The sequence below is a fragment of the Anser brachyrhynchus genome (genome assembly GCF_964034855.1).
Source record: "Anser brachyrhynchus genome assembly, chromosome: 15".
Taxonomy (NCBI): domain Eukaryota; kingdom Metazoa; phylum Chordata; class Aves; order Anseriformes; family Anatidae; genus Anser; species Anser brachyrhynchus.
In genome coordinates this window covers 16286766-16306230 of record NC_137733.1, presented here as the reverse complement: position 1 = coordinate 16306230, position 19465 = coordinate 16286766, and the positions used below count along the sequence as shown (strand labels likewise).

General features: G+C 58.1%; 2 protein-coding genes across 5 annotated transcripts; one reads left to right on the top strand and one right to left on the bottom strand.

Annotated features, from left to right (window-relative positions):
- The first annotated feature begins 48 nt into the window (after positions 1–48).
- Positions 49–11058, top strand: CHTF18 (chromosome transmission fidelity factor 18). Its single transcript, XM_080556789.1, has 22 exons — positions 49–250; positions 546–716; positions 852–993; positions 1120–1315; positions 1443–1532; positions 1625–1677; positions 1839–1974; positions 2167–2379; positions 3082–3179; positions 3271–3394; positions 3548–3675; positions 4302–4395; positions 4472–4570; positions 4864–4994; positions 5272–5434; positions 5569–5793; positions 5899–6048; positions 6596–6726; positions 8184–8328; positions 9622–9738; positions 10342–10399; positions 10757–11058. The coding sequence occupies exons 1-22, from the start codon at positions 121–123 to the stop codon at positions 10891–10893; spliced, it is 2931 nt and encodes a 976-aa protein (XP_080412915.1). The 5' UTR covers positions 49–120; the 3' UTR covers positions 10894–11058.
- Positions 11059–11161: 103 nt separating this feature from the next.
- GNG13 (G protein subunit gamma 13) lies at positions 11162–19389 on the bottom strand. Of its 4 annotated transcripts, none has more exons than XM_080556845.1 (3): positions 18893–19389; positions 12492–12632; positions 11162–11633 (listed from the first exon to the last, which is right to left on the bottom strand). In XM_080556845.1, exons 2-3 carry the CDS (start codon positions 12587–12589, stop codon positions 11528–11530), a joined length of 204 nt encoding a protein of 67 aa, XP_080412971.1. In that variant the 5' UTR covers positions 12590–12632; positions 18893–19389; the 3' UTR covers positions 11162–11527. The 4 variants fall into 4 exon arrangements, with proteins under 4 accessions (XP_080412971.1, XP_080412970.1, XP_080412969.1 ...); XM_080556844.1 differs by lacking the exon at positions 18893–19389 and adding an exon at positions 12797–17010; XM_080556843.1 differs by lacking the exon at positions 18893–19389 and adding an exon at positions 13770–17008.
- Positions 19390–19465: the final 76 nt, after the last annotated feature.

Below are 19465 nucleotides of genomic sequence, written 5' to 3'. Positions count from 1 at the left end.
GCTTCCTCCGCCGGCCGAGAGGCGCGCCGCAACCAATCAGCGGCCGTGCCGGCGATCGGCGCGGCGGGAGGAAGCTCGGGGCGGGCAGCGGGCGGCCCCGCGACGCGGCGCGGCGGGGCCATGGAGGGACCCGGGGAGGGAACCGTGGAGGGACTCGTGGAGTGGCCCGGGGATGGAGCCGGGGATGGAGCCGGGGACGACTTCTACGAGCGGTTCGCCGCCGAGCTGGAGGTGCTGGCCGAGCTGGAAGGTGCCGGGGCCGGGGCCGCGCGGTGCCCGGGAGGAGAGCGGCGGGGAGCGGGGAGCGGCTCCGGGGGGCTGCGACTGCGGGGCCGGTCTCCTGGCGGCGGGGCCGGGAGGCAGCGGGCACGAACCGGAGCCCAGGAGGCTCCCTCTGGCCGTGCCGGAGGTGTGATGCCGTCCCCGGAGCCGTCCCAGCGCCGCTGGCTGGGACACCAGCTCCGGGTGGCCCCCCTGGGCTTGCCCCGGACGGAGCCGGAGGTGCCCGCCAGCCCCAAGCAGCCTCGTTCCGCGCCGCCCCGCAGATTACCCGTCCCCGCCTGCCGGCCCCAAAATCTCCCAGTTCCGGAGCAGGAGGCAGCCGCTGGAGGAGACGGAGCAGGCCGGGGGGGGCAACCCCAGGAAGAGGGGCCAGGAGTGTGCCCTGCGTGGGTCCCCGCAGCCCTCCCCAGCCCCGGAGCCGCCCGTGGCCCTCAGTAGGTTTCGCTGGGCCGGTGCTGGTTGTGGGGTGTGCTGGGGGCTCTATGGGGCCCTGCTGCACCCGAGCCTGCTCTGGCGGGCTTCGGTCCGTGCCGCATCTCACAGCTTTCTCCTGCCTCCGTCTCGCGCAGCTCCTAAGCCGAAGCGGCAGCGGCTGGAAGCCGTGAAGAAGCTGAACTTCGGTGCGGACGATGAGTTGGTTCCCGATGTCCTGCAGGATGCCGCCACATTCGTGCCTGGCCCAGAGGCGCTGGGAGCTCCCCAGGCTGCCAGGTTGGCCGGTTCCCCTGGCGGCTTCATCGCTGCCCCTCTGTCACCTCACCGTGTTTTGCTCAGAGAGCCTTGTGGGTCTGCCCTTGGGTGGGGTCTGAGCGCTCCCCGTCTCGCCCCCCGCTAAAGGAGCCTGTTGTCCGGCTCGGAGCGCCTGGAGGTGAGCGGCATGGTGCCCCTGCAGATCACACCGCCCTCCCACAAGAACCCAAAGCGGGTCCTCAAGCGGCCGCCCATCCTGGAGGACTACATCAACGTGACGTCCACCGAAGGCACCAGGGTCTTCATGGCTGTGAGGGAAGATCCCTCCAGGACAGGAGTGGAGGTGAGGGGGGTCTGGAGGCCAGGTTTGCTCAGCTGCTTTCTGCGACCTCCGTTTGGTTCAGGAGCGGAGCTTTGATGAAGCACAAAACATCCGTGCTGAGCATCGCCGTGCCCTCTGCTTCTCACAGCTCCCCGACTCCTTGGGCTGGAACGCACGCAGGCCGCTCCACTTGCTGGGGGTCCCCTTCTCCTACCTGAAGGAACAAGTGAACGAAGAGGTATCGCACCTTACTGCCCTGCCAGCCTTTGGCCCCTGCTGCCCCGTCAGCAGCCTGTCCCTGACCCCCCTCTCGCCCTGTTTGTCCCCAAGCATCGGAGGCGCGCTCTGGAGGCGTCGCAGCAGTTGACGGAGATAATAAACAGGTGAGGTGTGGGCAGCTGCCGGCCTGCTGCGCTCAGATGTGGCCCCTGAGATGCTCTCGTGGGTCTGCCCCCAGCATCCTCAGCTTGGGAAGGCTGGGTTTAGTTCCCAGCCCTGCCCTGGCTCCCTGCGTGGTCTGGGACGCGTTAATCCTTCCTCGCAGTTGCCTTGAGACCTGTGACGACACCGTGGAGCCTCAGGAGGCAGCGGAGGCAGCAGACAAGGAGGAGTCCGCACTGCACTGCCTCTGGGTGGACAAGTTTACTCCCCGGCGCTACATGGAGCTGCTCAGTGATGATGTGAGCTCCTAGGATAAGTGAGGTTCGGGGGGGTTATCACTTGTAGCTCTCCTTGAATGCTGCGGGTTGTTGGGTTTGCTTCTTGTGCACGCCACACAGGCGTTAAGCCGCGAAGGGCAGAGCCCTGTGTCTGTCCTTACTGGGTGCTCCTCAGATCCCTGTGTGACTGCTCGCTCTCTTGTCTGCCACCAGTACACAAACCGCTGCCTCCTGAAGTGGCTCAAGCTCTGGGACACGGTGGTGTTCGGGAGGGAGAAGCCCGTGAAGAAGGCAAAGTCCAGCGCTGAGGCTCATCCCCCATTCAGACAGTCCAAGGAGCAGCAGAATAAGTGGAAGACGAAAGCCCAGCTCACGGAGGAGATTCTGGAGGCTGAGTTGGACCAGCACAAGAGACCCAAATACAAGGTGAGCAGGCCAGGACGCAGCTGTGGTGAGCCTCCTTTCCTAACCCCACCACCGTGGTGAGCAGCAGGGTCTTCCTTTTCTCTTCTTTTCCAGTACAGATCCAGTAAAAAATTGATTCCGTTTCCCATTTAGAAATATATCTTTTTCTCATTTCTTCTGCTGTTTCAGCTTAAGTAATGTAATAACAAGGGGAGGGGAACAGGTTTGAAGAGACTTTCTCCAGCCAAATTAAGTGGGCTGGTAGAGGAAAGAAGTGCCCTTTTTATCAGAGGTTGGTCTGGACTTCATTCATGAGGGGCTAACGCGTCATGTCTTTGAGTAAGAGTTTCTGCATCTGGAAAAGAGCAATGGTGCTGAAACAGTAAAAGGAATGGAGATAACTACCTGTTTTACCAGACTGTTTTTCAACGTATCCAGTGAAAGGATATAAAAACCAGGGAAACAAAAATTAGATGCTAAAAATGTAAGTGTGTTGTTTCTCGGGAGTGTTATTCTGGAAGGGGTTTTATTCTCCGTTTTCTGTCATCCTATAAATTTACAAAATGCATGAGAGGTGCACCTGCTAGCCAGGATGACTGTTACCTCCAAGAGCTCCTGTTACATTCCCCTTCCTCCAGTGACCTTCCCTGCCCCCGGTGCCCCTCCAGGTGCCCCGGCCAGCGCAGGGGCTTGCAGGGGCTGACTGTCCCCTCTGTGCCGCAGGTGGCCCTGCTCTGTGGCCCGCCCGGCCTGGGGAAGACCACGCTGGCCCACGTCATCGCGAAGCACGCGGGGTACAACGTGGTGGAGATGAACGCCAGGTGAGGCTCGCCTCTGCCCGGCCCTGCTGAGCCCCGAAAGCTGCTGGCGGTGGTGCCGCACCGAGCCTCCCGCCACGGTCTTCTCCTGCAGCGACGACCGCAGCCCGGAGGTTTTCAAGACCCGCATCGAAGCTGCCACCCAGATGAAGTCAGTGCTGGGTGCCGACGAGAAGCCCAACTGCCTGATCATCGATGAGATAGACGGCGCGCCCACCGTAAGCCCTCGCTGCTGCCCAGCCTGGATCTGGCCACCTCTTGCTTAATTCTTAACCCCCTTAGCGGCTCATCCTCTGCTCTGTTTTATTACCTGTTTCTTGCTTCAGAACAGCAAGCATTCGTTCCCTTTTGTCCCTTAATTTTTCCCCAAGGCGTCCATCAGCGTGCTGCTGAACATCATCAACAGCAAGGAGGCGGAGGGTGAGGCGGCGCCGGGCCGGCGGAGGCGGCGCGAGGGCGGTCTGCTGCTGCGGCCCATCGTCTGCATCTGCAACGACCAGTGCGTGCCGCTCGTCCTCCAGGGTGGGGAAGGGGACGGGTGGGGAGCTGAAATCCCTGCCCCAAGCGAGGTGACGGGTGCTGGTGTGACTTTCGGCTAGGTGTGGATGTACACAGAATCACCGAATTGTAGCGGTTGGGAGGGACCTCCAGAGATCAGCAGGTCCAACCCCCCTGCCAAAGCAGGTTCCCTAGAGCAGGCTGCCCAGGCAGGCGTCCAGACGGGCCTTGAATATCTCCAGAGAAGGAGACCCCACAACCTCCCTGGGCAGCCTGTCCCAGTGCTCCGTCACCCTCACCGTGAAGTTCCTTCGCATGTTGGTGCGGAACTTCCCGTGCTCCATTTTGTGGCCATCGCCCCTTGTCCCGTCCTCACAAACCACTGAAAAGAGGCTGGCCACATCCCTCTGTCTCCCACACTTAAGATATTTGTAAACATTGATGAGATCCCCTCTCAGTCTTCTCTTCTCAAGGCCGAACAGCCCCAGGTACGGTAGCGTTGGCGCGTGCACCGACGTGCAGCGCTGTACATCTTTTAAACACCGCGTTTCTTCGGAGGGCAGCGTTAGTGGCTGGATTTCTTCTGCTGGGGGGGGGGCTCAGACACCCTCTGCTTCCTTTCTCCAGGTTCGTGCCAGCCCTCAGACCGCTGCGGCAGCAAGCTTTCCTGCTCAGCTTCCCCCGCACGGCCCCGTCCCGGCTGGCCCAGCGGCTCGGCGAGGTGCGCGCGGCCCCGGGCTCCTCTCCCCGCGCGGTGGCTGCGCGGCCGGGGCCCTGCTCACCTCCCTTCCCTTCAGATCGCCCTCCTGCAGGGCATGAGGGCGGACGTGGGAGCGCTGCTGGCTCTCTGCGAGAAGACCGAGAACGACATCCGCTCGTGCATAAACACCTTGCAGGTATTTGTAGCAGCGGGAGGTCTCGGCGGGGGGATGAAGGCTTGCTGCTTTGCTTGACCTGATCTGGATTCAGATGGGGATTAAGGGAAAAATTGTGTTCCAGGCAGGTCCCTAAAGTGTCAGTCCTGTCCCTGGTGTTATTTTTAACCTCGATTCTGCTACAGTGTGAGGAAGAACGAGGTGCCTTTGTCTCGGGCTGTTCCCAGCACCGCAGAGCTACTGCTGGCACCCCCTTTCTCCTCCCGTTGCCCCTCTCCCCCTGCGCGGCACGCAGCCCCCTGCTTGTGTTGCAGTTCCTGCACGGCCGAGGCCAGAAGGAGCTGAACGTGCAGATGGTGCAGACGATGAAGATCGGCTTGAAGGACCAAAACAAGGGGCTCTTCTCCATCTGGCAAGAGATCTTCCAGCTCCCACGGGTTCAAAGGTAAACGGGGAATTTGTTAGGTCTGTCTGGCACACGCTGCTTTGTGGGCCCTGCTTGCAGGACCTGCAGTGGAGAAACCTGAACCGTGCTGGAGACCAGGCTTGGTTTCAGCAAATTTATGTACTCTAGATGCTCTTTTAGCGCCCAATAATTTGATATTGGTATTGCCTTCAGTCTGGTTTAAAAGGGTCCAAATACTCCTTGCTGGTCCATCCAGCACTGCACTTTCTGCACGTGTCCCGGGCCCCCCGAGCCCTGTCCTTGCTGTTCTCCGCAGGCACAGGATAGGGATGGACCCCACGCTGCCAAACCAGCTGCTGGCGGACGAGGACGACCTGTCGCACCTTGGCGCGAAGGCCGGCCTCAACGCGTCCTCCCACCGCTTCCACCGCGTCCTGCACCTCGCCAGCTCCTCGGGGGAGCAGGAGAAGCTCGCCCAGGTAGAGCAGCCTGGAGGGGAGAGCCAGGCGTGTGAGTCCTTGTCCGTGCTCCTTTTGGATGGGGTACCAGGCTTAAAATCCTCAGATGGGGCCATTGCCAGTCTCTAACCCCGCTCTCGCCCGGCCGCCTGCAGGGTCTGTACGACAACTTCCTGAACATGAAGCTGCGGGATTCCAGTTTCAGCTCGGTGTGCTTGGCCCTGGAGTGGCTGGGCTTCTCCGACATGCTGAGCAGGGCCGTGCTGCACGGGCAGAGCTTCCAGCTGATGCGCTACCTGCCCTTCCTGCCCGTGGCCTTCCACCTGCTCTTCGCGGCCACCAGCATCCCCCGGCTCGCTTACCCCAGCAGCCAGCACGAGGCAAGCCCTGGGCGGGCACGGTGGCCACTGGGCTCCAGCGGGGAACCGTGGGGACACCTGCGCTCGTGGCCAAGGCTGAGCTGTCCCGGCCCTGTCTCCCCCCAGGCCCTGGCCAAGCAGAACCACATGCAGAACCTCATCGTGTCCATGGTCTCGGGGATAACGCCCAGCGCTCGCAGCCGCACCGGGCAGCAGTCCCTCGTCTTGGAGGTGCTCTGCCTGCTGCTGGACATCCTCACCCCGAAGCTCCGGCCGGTGAGTGCCTGCTGGCCCCTTCTGGCTGCTCTGGTCCTGGGTGCTGGGTCCCCTCTGCGAGTGGCTCCCAGGGGGGCTGGGACACGTCCCCTGCGCTGCCCTGCCCTGGCGTGGGCTGAGCTGATGTCCCAGACCTCTGCGTCCCCAGTTCAGGGTTGGTTTGGAATTGCACCCGATGCAGAAGTCAGAGGGGATGTGGCACTCAAACACCTGGCTGTGGGTGCACCTCCAGGAGCTGGGGCTGGGGGCTTGGTGCAAGTGAGGATTTTGGAGGCCTGGTTCAACCAGAACCACTCCTGCTCCCTTGGCACAGTCACCCTTGGGGCTGATGCAGGAGGCTCCCCTGCCCTGAAGCACAGGGTGTCCCTAATAGGAGACCGAACTTCTCTCCTCCCTAGTCGTATCCTCACGGGCATTCGCTATCTGTTCTCATATTGAGACAAGAAGCCTGCGTTGGGTTATTTTTGTGTTGCGAAGCTGCTCTAGATAGCTCGAGTTGCGCTTTCCCCTTGCTCACCTCCCCGGTGGGCCCCGCTCTCCTCCCCAGGTGAACACGCAGCTCTACAGCCTCAAGGAGAAGCAGCAGCTCGCCGACCTCATCAGCACCATGCTGGCCTACAACCTCACCTACCACCAGGAGCGCCTGCCCGAGGGCCAGTACGTCTACAAGCTTGACCCGTAAGTCTCGAGGGACTGCTGTACCTCTGCCCAGTCCTCTTTCTGCCAGCCAGGAGCTCGTGGGTGCTGTACCAGGACGAGAAAATGAGTGCGCTCTCCTGGTTTCATGTGATGAACTTGTGCGTTAGTAGCCTGCCATTGCTGGACCTGAGTCTTCGCTGTGTTTTAGGGATCTTCTGAGCTGTAAATGCTCCCGAGGCTTTGGTGAAATAATACAGACCCGACCAGAGCTAGGAGCAAAGCTAATGTCTTCCTGGTACAAAGTTAATTACAGAAATTAGCCTCTGTTAAATCAAGCCGCTGTATCTAATTACAGTGAAGCATTTTATTTTTTTTTTCTACGGAAACGCCTGCGGGACCTGCTCGGGTTGCGGCGAGGCATCGCTCTCCTGCCCCCCGAGCCCGGCTGCTCCGAAAAGCCGCCGGCAGGGTGCTGGAGCAGCGTGGAGCAGCACCTGGTGTGCTGTGCAGCAATGGCTGGTGCTGCAGGGAGGTGCCGTGTCCTGCTGGCACCCCTCGAAAATGTCCCAGTGTCTGGCAAACAGAGCTGTTTTAACAGCAAAACCTTTTGTTTTCTCCGAGCTGTCACAAGCTGTTTTCTGTTGCAGTATATAGGCAGAGTGGTTTTGGAGATGGCAGTACCTGGAAGGACAGGAGCTGGGTTTTGCAGGGAAGCTCGGTGTCTGCACTGTTTGCTTTTCCTGCAGCAGCCTGTTCTGGTGCTGCCTTGTCACTACTGCTGCTCTTTAAAGGCAGCTGAGGGACCATGTGAGGAAACACAGGAAGAAAAATGACTTTTTAAATAGCAGATTTGACAGCTAACTTCTAAACAGCTGCAAATCCATCTGACATGCGAGCGCGTTCCCATTATTTGAAGGGAAATAATACCGAACGTGAATAAAGCACGGAATGGTCTCAATGGCAGACAAAGGAAACCAGACGGGTGCTCGGGCTGGACTTTAACTGTGCCGGAAAAGGCTTAACTGATGTGCCAGCCCCGTTAAGAACCAAACTGCTCTGGTTTGCCCAAATGCCCGCTCCTGGCTGCGTCCCCCTGGGGGGGCTCCCTGCGGCTCCCCTGGTTCATGGCAAGGAACCTGCTGCCGCCTGTGCCTCACCTGCGACCCTGTGGCTTAGGCTTTTTCAGGGCAGTCTGTTTGGCACAAGCATGTGTAATTTCCTGTTCTTGCACTCAAAACGAGATTAAAAAGTGTGTAATCTCCTGGGGATTGTCATTCAGCTGCGCTGTACCAGAGCAGCCTGGGTCTGCACATCCAGCACCGCCCGCCGGGCATCTTCTGACGCTGCCGGCGCCCGCTGGGAGGGCAGCGGTGGGGAACGTGCCCCGGGGTGGGACAGAAAGGGGACAGTGCTGGCAGTGCTGCAGGTCTCGCCATGCACGGTGATGGATTTATTTTCTCTCCTCCTTGCCCCCGTGCACCTGGCTGCTGCTGAAGGAACGTGGAGGACGTCTGCCGGTTCCCGGACCTGCCGGCTCGCAAGCAGCTGACCTACCAGGCCAAGCAGCTCATCGCCAGGGAGATCGAGCTGGAAAAGATGAGGAGGATGGAGGCTCTGCTGCAGGCTCGAAACCTCAGCGAGGTAGGGAAGGGGGAGAGCAGGGGTGGGCTTTCAGGGCGCCTGTGGTGGCGGGTCCGTCGCCTGGGGTGCAGGTGGGCGATGGGGATAAATGAAGTCCTTAGGGCTGGCGTGGGGAAGGGGTCTTCCCAAAGCAGGAGGTGGTTGTCAGTGCATGCACAGACCCTGTTAGGGGGCCCAACTGCAGCTGGAGAGGGCCTGGGAGGACGTCTCGTCTCGGCTGTGTCCCCCCGTCCCACAGTGTGGGGTTACAAAACGCCCCTGCCCACCACCCCTGCCCCTACCAGCCGCCTCCGCCTGCTGATGGCAGCAGAGGCACACACAGGCTGATGGCTTTTGCTCTGCCAGTGGAAATCCAGGATTAACCCCCCCGGGTCCCCGCAGCCTGCCTGCCCCCCCCTGCCCCTGCACATCTGCCTTGAGCTGACAGCAGGCGTGGGGCAGCACATCAGCCTTGCGTGTGGCAAGCCCAAACAGCTCATCTTTTTGTATGAATTCTGGAAATACTCACTCCGAGTATAAGCTATAAACCCTTAACCTCTCTAACTAGAGATGGGAATTTTAGTTGACCTGGCTGTGACTTATACACATCAGTGAAGGAGGTGACCTGCTCTTTCCTGCCTGCACATTCCCGTCGCTTCACTTTGATCCTCCCAAGGATGCCAGAGCACCCCGGGAGGAGCAGAGCTCCTTTGCCCACTGCCAAAACCCTCCACTGCACGGGGCAGTGGGTGTGAGGCAGGAGAAGGTGGAAGTGGGCAAATGTGGAGGCTGAGAAACAGCCCTGGTTTGGTTTGTGTAACTGCTGCCTGCCTTGCCCTGGTGCCAGGGGGATAATGGATCCCTGGGAGCCCCTTCTTGCAGCAGAGGCAGTTCCTCAGGGGACACCTGTGGCAGAGAGATGGTGTCAAAACATCTCTGAAGGCTTCTTGTTTATGCGGTGCCAACCACAAAGTCCCAAGCAAAGGAACAGCACACACAGCGTGCCCGAAGCGCTGCCTTGGGCTAATCTGGAGCTGCTGCTGGGAGACAACATGATGAAAAACATTTACAACAAAGTATTGTTATCCAAATAGGCGGCAAATAGACCCCAGACTACAGCATAAAGATGACTATATCTGTAACAAAACCCATGAAACCCTCCTGCGTTTCCCAGGTGGGAACAGTCGCGTGTTTGTTGAAGTCGGGTGTGTTGAAGGAAAAAGGCAGAGGTCCTCAGCTGGGGGCTTTCTTCCTGGTCTGGGCACCCAGGAGCAGCCCAGAGGGGACGTGCTCAGGGGTCTTCCCCCACAGGAGGGGCCAGCAAGAGGCCCCGGTGAGCCAGCAGAGAGCGGGGACACGGGGCCGGCAGCACCCCAAAACCACCAGCAGCGCCTGGAGCACATCGTGAGGAGGGCAGCGGTGGAGGACAAGGTGAGGGGGGGGCCACAGTTATCAGCAGTAAGGTCGGAGGGCCCTTTACCCATCAGCGGGCTGTGCAATGTGTCCCCGGGGTGTTTCTCCTGCAGCCATGTGGCCACAAAACCCCTGTGGCTGCTCCATTCCGTGCACCTGGGGATATTGGTGCCTGGGGAGGTGGGTCCTGCAGCCCACCCCCTGAAGGCCCCATCCGTGGGGACAGGAGATGTGGCAGTGCCTTCAGCACAGCCCACGTACTCCTGTATCGGAGCACCCAAACCCCATCTGGCTGCAGCCAGGGAGGTCGGTGGGGAGCAGCCGGAGCAGCGCCAGGGACCAACCGGGCACTGCGGGGCTGCCCTGGTCCCGTGCCACTGCCCTTTGTCCTGGACTGAACTTCAGACTTTAGCCCTCAGCAAAACCCTGTTTAACACAGCAACCCCTAACATTTGTCTTTTCCTACTGATTTTGAATGTTGTTTGCGTTTTACCAAGGCCACTCGCCCTTTCCGCAGGATTTGCATTCAGCTCCTGCTCGGTGGCTTCCTGCTCCTGCGCCGGGGGTTGGAGCAGGCACCGGCGGGGCTGCGCTGACCCCCGCCTTGTTTGTTTTTCACAGCCTGAGACTGACTTCTTCGGGCGGCCTCTTCTGCGGCAGAGGGTGTCCACAGCCCCGGGTAGGTGGCAGAGGGACGGGGTGCCCACAGGTGCTGCCGGGGGTCCCTGTATTTGCAGTGCTTGGACCCCACATGCACGGGTCCCCAACTGGGTGTTCTGTCCCTAAGCCCTGTCCCCAGCCTGGGGGAATGTTGGTGGGCTGGGAAAGGGAAACTGGGAAATGAACTGGGCTGGGGAGCGGGGTTATGGGGTCCTGCAAGTGTCTGTGGGAGCTGAGTCGTGGCATCAGCTGTGCGCCTGCAACCCTCCCTGTGTGCAGTGTGAGCTCCCCTCTTGGTGGGGCTCATGAGAATAAAGGGGGGAAGTTCCTCCACGTTCCTTACCCCCAGTCTTCCTCCCCGTCCCCTACCCTGCAGCCCCTCAGCCCTCCGAGCAAGATTCAGTCGAGAGACAGATGGGAAAGGCCGTGGGCAACAGCGACGTCTGGTTCCGATTTAATGAAGGGGTTTCAAACGCGGTCAGGAGGAACCTCTACATCAAGGACCTGCTCTAGCAGGGACCAGAGGGAACCCAGGAAATACCGGAGAGAGGAGCGAAATGATAAGCTGGCTTTTAGCTGTTTCACCCTTGAATGGAGCGGGTGCAGGTGGTGCTGATATTTTTTTTTAATAACCAGTTGTTTTGTTTAAAAAAAAATAAAATATAAAAATTAATAAAATCTTGAAATATTGCTGTTTATTTCATTTATAAACCCTTAGTTGCCATATTTTGCCTGTTGTGCTGCAAAACTGCATAGCCTACAATATACAAAAGAGTAAAATCATTGTAAATGTTTTATAAAAGTTTTTTTTCCTTTACAAGTTGAAAAATCGGTCACGTTTACAGAAGGGGGGCAGAAGCACGTGGAAGGCTGTACCTGCCCCCCACAGCCCAGCCCCAGAGAACCTTTCACTCCTCCTGTAGCCCTCTGCTTCGACCCACACCTCTCGGCCACCTTGCCCACCCCGTGTCTCTTTTCCCAGGCACCCCATATAAAAAAGAAAACGCTTTCACTACTAAAAATAAAAAGACAAGATGAGGGTAGGGTTTTTCAGTTAGTCGTATTCGGAAGCTACCTAATAAAAAAGTGTACATTCACCGTTAGGCCGGGCGCCCGGCAGGCCCGAGCCGCTGCCGGCCCGCGGCCCTCAGAGGATGCTGCACTTCCCCTTCTCCACCCAGGGGTTGTTCTTCATCAGCTCCGGGTTCAGGAAGGGATCTTCTGGGATGCCGTCCTCGATCCACTTCACAAACCTGCGGGAGGGGGAGCACACAGCCTGGCTTTTTGGGGCTGCTGTGCACAAACCCTCCCCGATTTGCTCCGCACCGAAGTGAGGCCTGCACACGGTGGGCCCAGGGCAGCATTTTGCCCATCGGGCCGGGGCCCCCAGCTCTCCGAGACCTCATCAGCTGCCTCCTGTCCCCAGTGCCTGTGGCTGCCGTGTGCTGCCGGCCTCGCCACTGCCCTGTGAACCGGGCTCAGGTCGCCCTTTTCCTCTCCCCCCCTCACTGTGTAAGAGGGAGGCTGCGGGGATGGGCCGAGCCCCTTCGTGGCGGGCAGCAGCGAGGCGCGAGCCATGCAGAAATGCCTCTTTGCAACTCTGCTTTTATAGGTTTCATTTCCAGCTTTGCTTTGCAGCTTCTGGGCACCCACCCTCACACCCACAGCCCCGTTTTGCCCTCCCCAGTCAGCTCGGGCTTTGGTCCTGCAGCCCCCAGCCGCCCCCTGGCAGCCCCGCTGCCCTGGCAGCTTTTGGGTGCGTGGCAGCGTGCATGGCACGGCGTATGGGGGTGTTTTCAGAGCACATGGGGTCGGACCTCACTCCACTTTGGGGTACAGGAGAGGGCACAAGGCAGAGGCTGAGCCCAAAGCGCTGGGGGGCTCCCAGGGAGACCCAGGGGTCCCACAGCTGCCGCCACGTCCTGGCCGCTTGGGCAGCTTGAGAGGAGCAGGCACGGGGCGTTACGAGCACCTGGGGGGGGTCTGGCGAGGCTTCAGCAGCTGGGGCTTGGGTGACCGCGGGGGGACGATTTCTGAACTCGTTTGGGGAGGAGATTTGGAGGGGGCAGGGGGAGGAAGCCCCGCCGTCCCTCCCGGCCATGCCCACTCACTCGGGTATCGTCTTGGAGGACATCTCCCGCTTGTAGGCCAGCTGGTACTTGAGGCTCTCCACCTCCTTCTTCCACTGCGGCAGGTCCCACTCGTCCATGGCACCCGGGCTCGGCGGGGGCTCGGCGCGGCGGTGGCGGGGGCTGAAAGGCAGGGTGTCCGCGCTGTGTCTCCGGCTGCCCCCCGCCCCATCCCCGTGCTCCCTGAGCTCCCGGGGACGTTCCCAATCCCACCCATTGTGGACCTGTGGCTCCGAGAGATTTCGGGAGGTTTTGCTGCCTCGGCCGGAGGCGAGGGCTGCACTTACCTCGGTGGCACGGCCGGGCACAGCAGCGAGTGCCCGGTGCCGCGCTCTTGTAGCCACGCTGAGCCCGCGGGCACATGCAAAGCCTGCCCGGAGAGCCGGGCTGGATTTGACTGTGATTTGGCTGTTGGTGTGTGCAAATAACAAACCGGAGACTCTCTGGGGCGGGGGGCAGCGTTCTCCTGCCTGGCTGTGGCCCTGAGCGAGGGGCAGGAGGGATTTTGGCCCTGCAGAGCCCTGGAGAATGGTTACTGTGGTGTGTGGTGGGGATGTATTGCAGCCCCCAAGCCAGTATTTGGGGCTGGGGTGAGATCCCCCCCCTCCCAGCCTCACCCCCGGGCTGCAGCAGCCCCCAAGGGCAGCACCGAGTGGCACCATCCACCGGGGAAGGAGGCCCTGTGGCCCTGGGGAGAGCTGGTGGGGGTGAGGGGAGCAAAGCACCGAGCACCCCACCGCAACACAGCTAATAGTGGGGACATGGTGGGGAAACTGAGGCACAGCACCCAATCGGGCACAAGCTGTGACCACAGCTGCATGAGCCCTGGTTCCCCATGCTGTCCCAGGGACGGGTGGCACAAGGGGACGTTTCCTCCTGCCCGTGGCCAGCCATGACCCCAGCAAAGCCCGGGGCCGTGCTCTGTCCGGCACAGAGCAGCACCAGGCCCACCCAGCAGCATCGCTTTGCACCGGGGTGACCAAAGCAGGGACACCCCGCATCCCGGGCCAGCCTCAGCCCCCACGCAGGGCAGGGCTCAGCAGCTCGGCGCTTCTGCTGAGCATCCACAGGAAAAATAACCGGCACGGCCGGGAGGAGAGTGAGCACCCAGCGCCCAGCATCCCTGCGCGCCCGCGGTCCGGCCTCCCCGCTGCTCCCGCTCCCTCCGGCGGCTCTCCCGGTGGAGAAGCATCCCCGGCCCCGCTCCAGCCATCCCAGCAGCATCCCAGTGCCACGGCCACGGCTGAGCTCTCCACCTACCTCGGCTGGAAAAGGTGTTAGCAGGAGCGGGGGGCTGCGTCCGTCCCCGCCGGCTCGGCAAGCTGCGCTGGCCTCGCCTCCCGCTAGCGCTGCCCTCGCTGTCAGCAAGCCCAAATCCTCTGTGTAATCTATTAATGCACGGCCCGTCCAGCTGCCTCCGACACGGCAAGAGCCGGATAATGAGAGCGTCCTCCCCCCCCGCTGCTCCCGGGGGATTTGGCTCCGCTGAACGTGAGCTCCGGGACGAAGGCAGCGTGCTGGTACCGGGGCTGCGGCGGCCGTGCTGCCGAAACGGGGCTACCCCGGCCTCGGCTGAGCTGTAAGGGATGGACGGGCCCCGGGGGGACACGTGTGGGCCGAGTGCTGGGACATAGCAGCACCCCAGGGAGTGCCTGCATCCCTGCCCGTGTCCCTGCTCCTGTCTGTGCCTGTATCCCTGCCCATGTCTATGCCTGCATCCCTGCCCGCATCCCTGCCTGAATCCTTGCAAAGCTTTCCTGGGTGCCATCAGCAAGGATTTCCCCATATGTAAACCCCAAGACCCACGGCATTGCTTTCCCCTGGCTGGTGGCTCTGTGCTGCCCCTGGTTTTCTTGCACCTTCCCGTTTTCCTGGTGCTGGCAGGGCCAGGAGGCAGGGATTTGCAGGGGTGCACATGGGGATGGCTTACTAAGAAGAAAAAAATAAATAAAAAAAAATAAAATAAAATACAAAAGCTGAGCGGTTGGAAACTAAATATTTGGCCAGGGTGAAGGGCAGGGGAAGCACAAGTTGAACAACAGCATTAAAAAGCAGCAATTAGTGTAACTTACAGGGAGGAAAAAGCTAAAGCAACGCTAAGTGTTGTTAACTGATTAAAATCACCGTAATTGAAGCAAAAGCAAAACCGCAAAGGAAAAAACAAACAGAACAAAACAAAACAAACAAAAAAAACCACCCACATTAAGCAACCATTAAAAAAAAAAAAAGCAGATAACTATGATGACAGCAGTTTTTTGCTGCTTTAAAAAAAAAAAAAAAAAAAAAGGCACAGACAAGCTGCCCAAGCCTTGCCCCAGGGCAGTCTGCGTGGGCACTAAGTGCCCTCCTTTGTGCCAGTCCTGGGCTGCTCCTCCTGCACCCACAGGAGCTGCTCCCCCAGCCCGAGGCGCCTGCCCGAGGTGTCCCGGTCTCAGGGGACCCAGCAGGGCCGCACGCCCATGGGGTGCTCCAGGGGGTGCAGGGCGATGCCGCAGGGTGAGCAGGGACCCCCCCCAAACAAAACCGTGTGCTGAGCCCGGTGCCTGCCGATCACCTCCTCTGCCATATGGCACTCCAAGCACATTTTTGCTTACTTTTTTTTTTTTTTTTTTTTTTCCTTCCCCAAAACCATACCCATTCAGGCCAGTATTTGTGACCTGGGAGACACCGTTTGCCTTTCTACATCCCTGCACGCACAGAGGGAACATTTCCAGGGGGGTGAATGCAGCAACTCCTTTCTCACCAGCCCGAGACGCTGCCGACACTTTGTGTCTCCAGCCCCTCATGCACCTTGCAGGCCATGCTGACCTCTTAACGCCACGCAGGAGAAAGGTGTCCCCTGGCAGGGGCGGTGGGGAGCACCCCTACCCTGCTGGGGGGCGGCCAGCACGGCTCCAGCCTGGAGCTTGTCCCAGACTGAGCTCACGAGCACAGCAGCAGCCTCCTGCTCTGCTGCACCTGCCCAATTCCACCCCAAAGAGATGAGCCCGGTGTTGCCAAGCTGGGGGGGTCCCTGCGTGCTGGGGGCTCAGGGAGCAAATTCCCTGCATTGGCCTGAGCGTCTGAGGAAAGGGAGGTGAAAAAAAAAAAATATATATATATATACAATAATCGCTTGTATATATATAGTATATATACACAATGATCTCTTGAGGTCCCTTCCAACCTCTACAATTCCGTGATTCTGTGAATAATAAAATATGAAATAAATATATAAGCTAGAAATATAGTAGACCATTTAGCATATAAAATGATATAAATATAATAAAATGTAAAGTATAATTAATATGTGTTATATATTATAGAGGATGTTTGGTTGATTGGGCATGGATTCTAATCTGTTATTAGACAATAGTTATCGTTATTACATACTGTAAGGCGTAGTTATTACAAAATCAAGTGTGACTCTTCAGAGAAAGACATTTTCTTGTATGGAGAAGACTGCGTCATTATCTATAGCTTAATCCTCATGATAAGAACTTTACTCTTTGCTGCTATCCATCTCTCTCTTACACAAAGGCTGCACCTCGGATGCCTCTGGCAGCGCAGAAGCCCCTGCAGGCACCCGGGTGCCCTGTCCCAAAAGCTTCGCTGCTCCCTGCATGCAGCTGGCGCCCGCAGCCAGGCTGGCCACGCTCTGCTGGCCCTTCCCCAGCCTCTGCGGGCAGCCTCCACCGAAGATCGATAGCACTAGTGGCCTCCCCGGCCTCCTAATGGGCTCACCGCTCCTCTCCCCTGCCCCGGGAGGATGCTGCAGCCAGCGATCGATGGACGGAGCCGCCCGGGGCTGGCGGTGGGATGCTGAGCCGGCAGCACCAGGAGGTGGCCCAGAGGCAGCGGTGCCTGTGCATGTTTGTTGGGACACCAGCGCTGGGTGCTCCGCGAACGGCTCCGTGGTGGTGGCCTCCTTGGGTCGCCGCCGCCCGGCCTTTTGCAAATGGCACCGTCCGCCTGAAGGAGGTCAGCGATACGGCGTGCTGGCCCCCAGATTATCTAGCTGTTGACATCAGTCGTAATCTCCCAGTGCTGCCTCCAAACAATTATGGGAAAGGCTGGGGTTTAGCGATAAAATGACACTGGAGACGGGTTATTGGATTTCCGTGGATTTTCCACAATCTGACTGCAGCGGCGGCTGAGCGGGGCCGGGCAGAGCTGCCAGGGATGGCACAGGCAGTGCCCAGCGAATTTCAGAGCCATCGACACCATCCCAAAGCCGAGGGGGCCCTGAAGCTCATCCCCTCCTATAGCCATGGTCACCCTGGCACCTTTTCTTGGCAGGCCTTGGTCAGGGAGCAGGACAAGCGCCCCATGTGCCAAATCCCCAAGCGCCCACTGAGGACCCGGCTGCGCAGCCCCCGCCGTGCCCACCCCACGCAGCAGATTGCAGGGCTCGCATTAGCAACCCCGCCTGGCTTTGTAGATTAAAGAATTATGAACTCCTGAAGTTTTGCAATATTAATGATTGTAGCCATCTGTTAATCTGGCAGCCAGCAACAAGCTGTTTTTTTTTTTTTTTTTTTTTTTACTTTGCTTAGTCCAGTTATTAAAATGGAGTATTTTTGGTCTGGCAGGCAGCTGGGAGAAAGCTACTCCTCGGTGGTGTCCTGAGGTGGCTGAGCAGTGACTTTACCCCTTCGTTATCAGTGTCATCAGTAGCCCACATGGAGGGGACACAGCCCATCCCCAGCACAGCCCGTGGTGTGGGGTAAGAAAGGAGAAAATACCATGAACCCCTCATCTCAGACAGGGTTTGGAGCCTGGAGAAATGTGTCTCAGGGCCAGGAAGGTAAGGGGCAGCTTTGTGCTCTCACGCTAGGAGCCAGCAGGGATGGGATCTATCTCAGCCATGTGGGCAAATGTGAGGTCAGCGCTGGGATGGAGCAGCACCAGGATGCTTTCTGAACACGGGGATGTGGCAGGGAGCCTGCTGTGGGGCATGGGAGAGTGGGCAAGGACATCTGACATGGAGCTACTGTGGCAGCAACCACATTTAGCTGCTGCCTGGTTTCGCCTTCTTCTAGGACCGAAGCCCCAAGTCTGCAGACCTGGAGAGGAGGGAAGGGATGCTGTGCCTGTCAAACACAGCCGGGTGCTGCACAAGCACCCAGGGAAGGACAACACGTGCAAGCACAGTGCTAGAAGACGAAGTCCCACAACAGCAACAAGGCACCAGCCCCCATCCACCCCCCAGAAAGCAGGGGTCTGCCCTCAGCTCAGGCTGCTAATTAAGGCTCTCTTTGGAAGGGTATTTTAGATAACTCAGTTCCCTGGTACACACTCACACACGCTGAAGGGATAAACTCATTTAGCAGGTTAATTAGTGTCCTTGGCAGAAACAGCACCAGCTCTCTCCCAGCCCACTGAGCAGAGACAAGGCTGGGAAGCAGAGGGAGAACGAAGCAGCACACATGGGGTTGGTCCTGTGCCCTCACCCACACTGCTCCACTGTCTCCTTGGCCATGAACTCACCTATTCGCCCTTTTCTCATACCAATCCACCCTGAGCATGAAGTTACTCATGTCAGGCTTGAGGTGGTGGGGTCCCACTTGGCATTTTCTATTCGGATCCAGAAATAGCCCAGCCATGCTGGGGGAGCTTAGGGTAGTGTGATTTGCAGCACCACTGCTCCAGAGCACAAGTAAAAACAACAGAAGTTTATAGCTGGCACAAGGTAACTTTTTTTTCCTCCCCTTAAATATTACACTAGAGGACAAGTTTTTAAACAATTAGTTTATTAGCCACGTATTTTAGAAATGTTACCCTGATAAACTCAATATAGGTCTGCTGATCACAACCAAGCACACATGCACCTTACTCTCCTGGGCTGAACGATGGCATTCCCTTTCCAAACATTATGAATCTCAAACAATTTCATTAGTTCCAGGCAAAATTTTATTTTCAATGCATGTGCTTACTTGCAAGTGTTCTACTTAGTGTTTGGCACTATCAGCTGTATGTACTCTTGCTAAAACAGCAGAGTTCTGTTTGCTAAAATACAGTATCTGGATCAGACAGCTTTAGATGCACATTTTCTACTCTGAAGTATAGATTTCAATTTTTAATGAGCTCTGTTCAACTCAATTATACCTGGAGCAAAGCAGGGAAAAAAAAAAGCCTTCAATTTACCTTTGAGGTTACACTAGTCAGTCTCAGGGTACCGGGAAGATGTTTTCTGCTGTGGTTGATTGGGCAGGGGTTGGATAGACAGGTACAGTTATTACAAAGTCAAGTGCTAATCTGCAGAGAAAGTCATTTTCTCATACATAAAAGATTATATCATTATCTGTAGTATAATCCTCACTATAAAGGCTTTACTCATTGCTGCTATAATTCATTAAAATTCAGCTGCAGATAAATAATGAATAAACATGCTATTTACTTACTGCAGTAGAAGCAGTTCCTGCCCTTCCTGGTGATGGTAAATGCAGACTGTGCAGGGTAAGGAAGCACTGCCCTCACCTGCTCCCGCTCCCTCCCCTGCCCAGCCCTGCTCCAGGCACCAACAGGATGGCACCGAGGAGCCCACACACTTCAAGCTGCGATGGCTTACCTGGCTTTGCAGTTGTCTTTTTACATCTGCAGAGAAGTGAAACAAAGCGTGAGCAACGCCACGCAGGCTGCCCAGCCCCACCGCGGGCTGGAAAGGAAGGCTTGTAGAGCAGGGCGCTGCGGAGAGCCCAGACACCTTGAATGATGACTACAAAGAAGCTTAGCTGTTACAGTCTCCTTCCCCACCTCCGTTACACGAGGAATGGAAGCCTTCTACTCACGTAGATGGGGTGAGAAAGATCACAGCATTAGGAACACAAAAAAAACCACCTCTCTGGGAAACCAGGATGAAAGACCACGCTGCACGGGCCCAGGCCAGAAGAGAACAAACACCACGTGGCCACCCCTGCCGCCACCCAACAGAACCACGTTCACCTGCAGCAGGGGACTTTACTGACCCCTGACAG

Excerpts from the sequence above, each read along its gene's own strand:
- CHTF18 (XM_080556789.1), top strand. The coding sequence starts at position 121 with ATGGAGGGACCCGGGGAGGGAACCGTGGAGGGACTCGTGGAGTGGCCC. Across the intron at positions 251-545 it reads GGTGCTGGCCGAGCTGGAAG|ATTACCCGTCCCCGCCTGCC; the intron begins GTGCCGGGGCCG and ends GCCGCCCCGCAG. Across the intron at positions 6,727-8,183 it reads TACGTCTACAAGCTTGACCC|GAACGTGGAGGACGTCTGCC; the intron begins GTAAGTCTCGAG and ends CTGCTGCTGAAG.
- GNG13 (XM_080556842.1), bottom strand. The coding sequence starts at position 13,510 with ATGCGGGGTGTCCCTGCTTTGGTCACCCCGGTGCAAAGCGATGCTGCT. Across the intron at positions 11,634-12,491 it reads TCCTCCAAGACGATACCCGA|GTTTGTGAAGTGGATCGAGG; the intron begins GTGAGTGGGCAT and ends CCCCTCCCGCAG.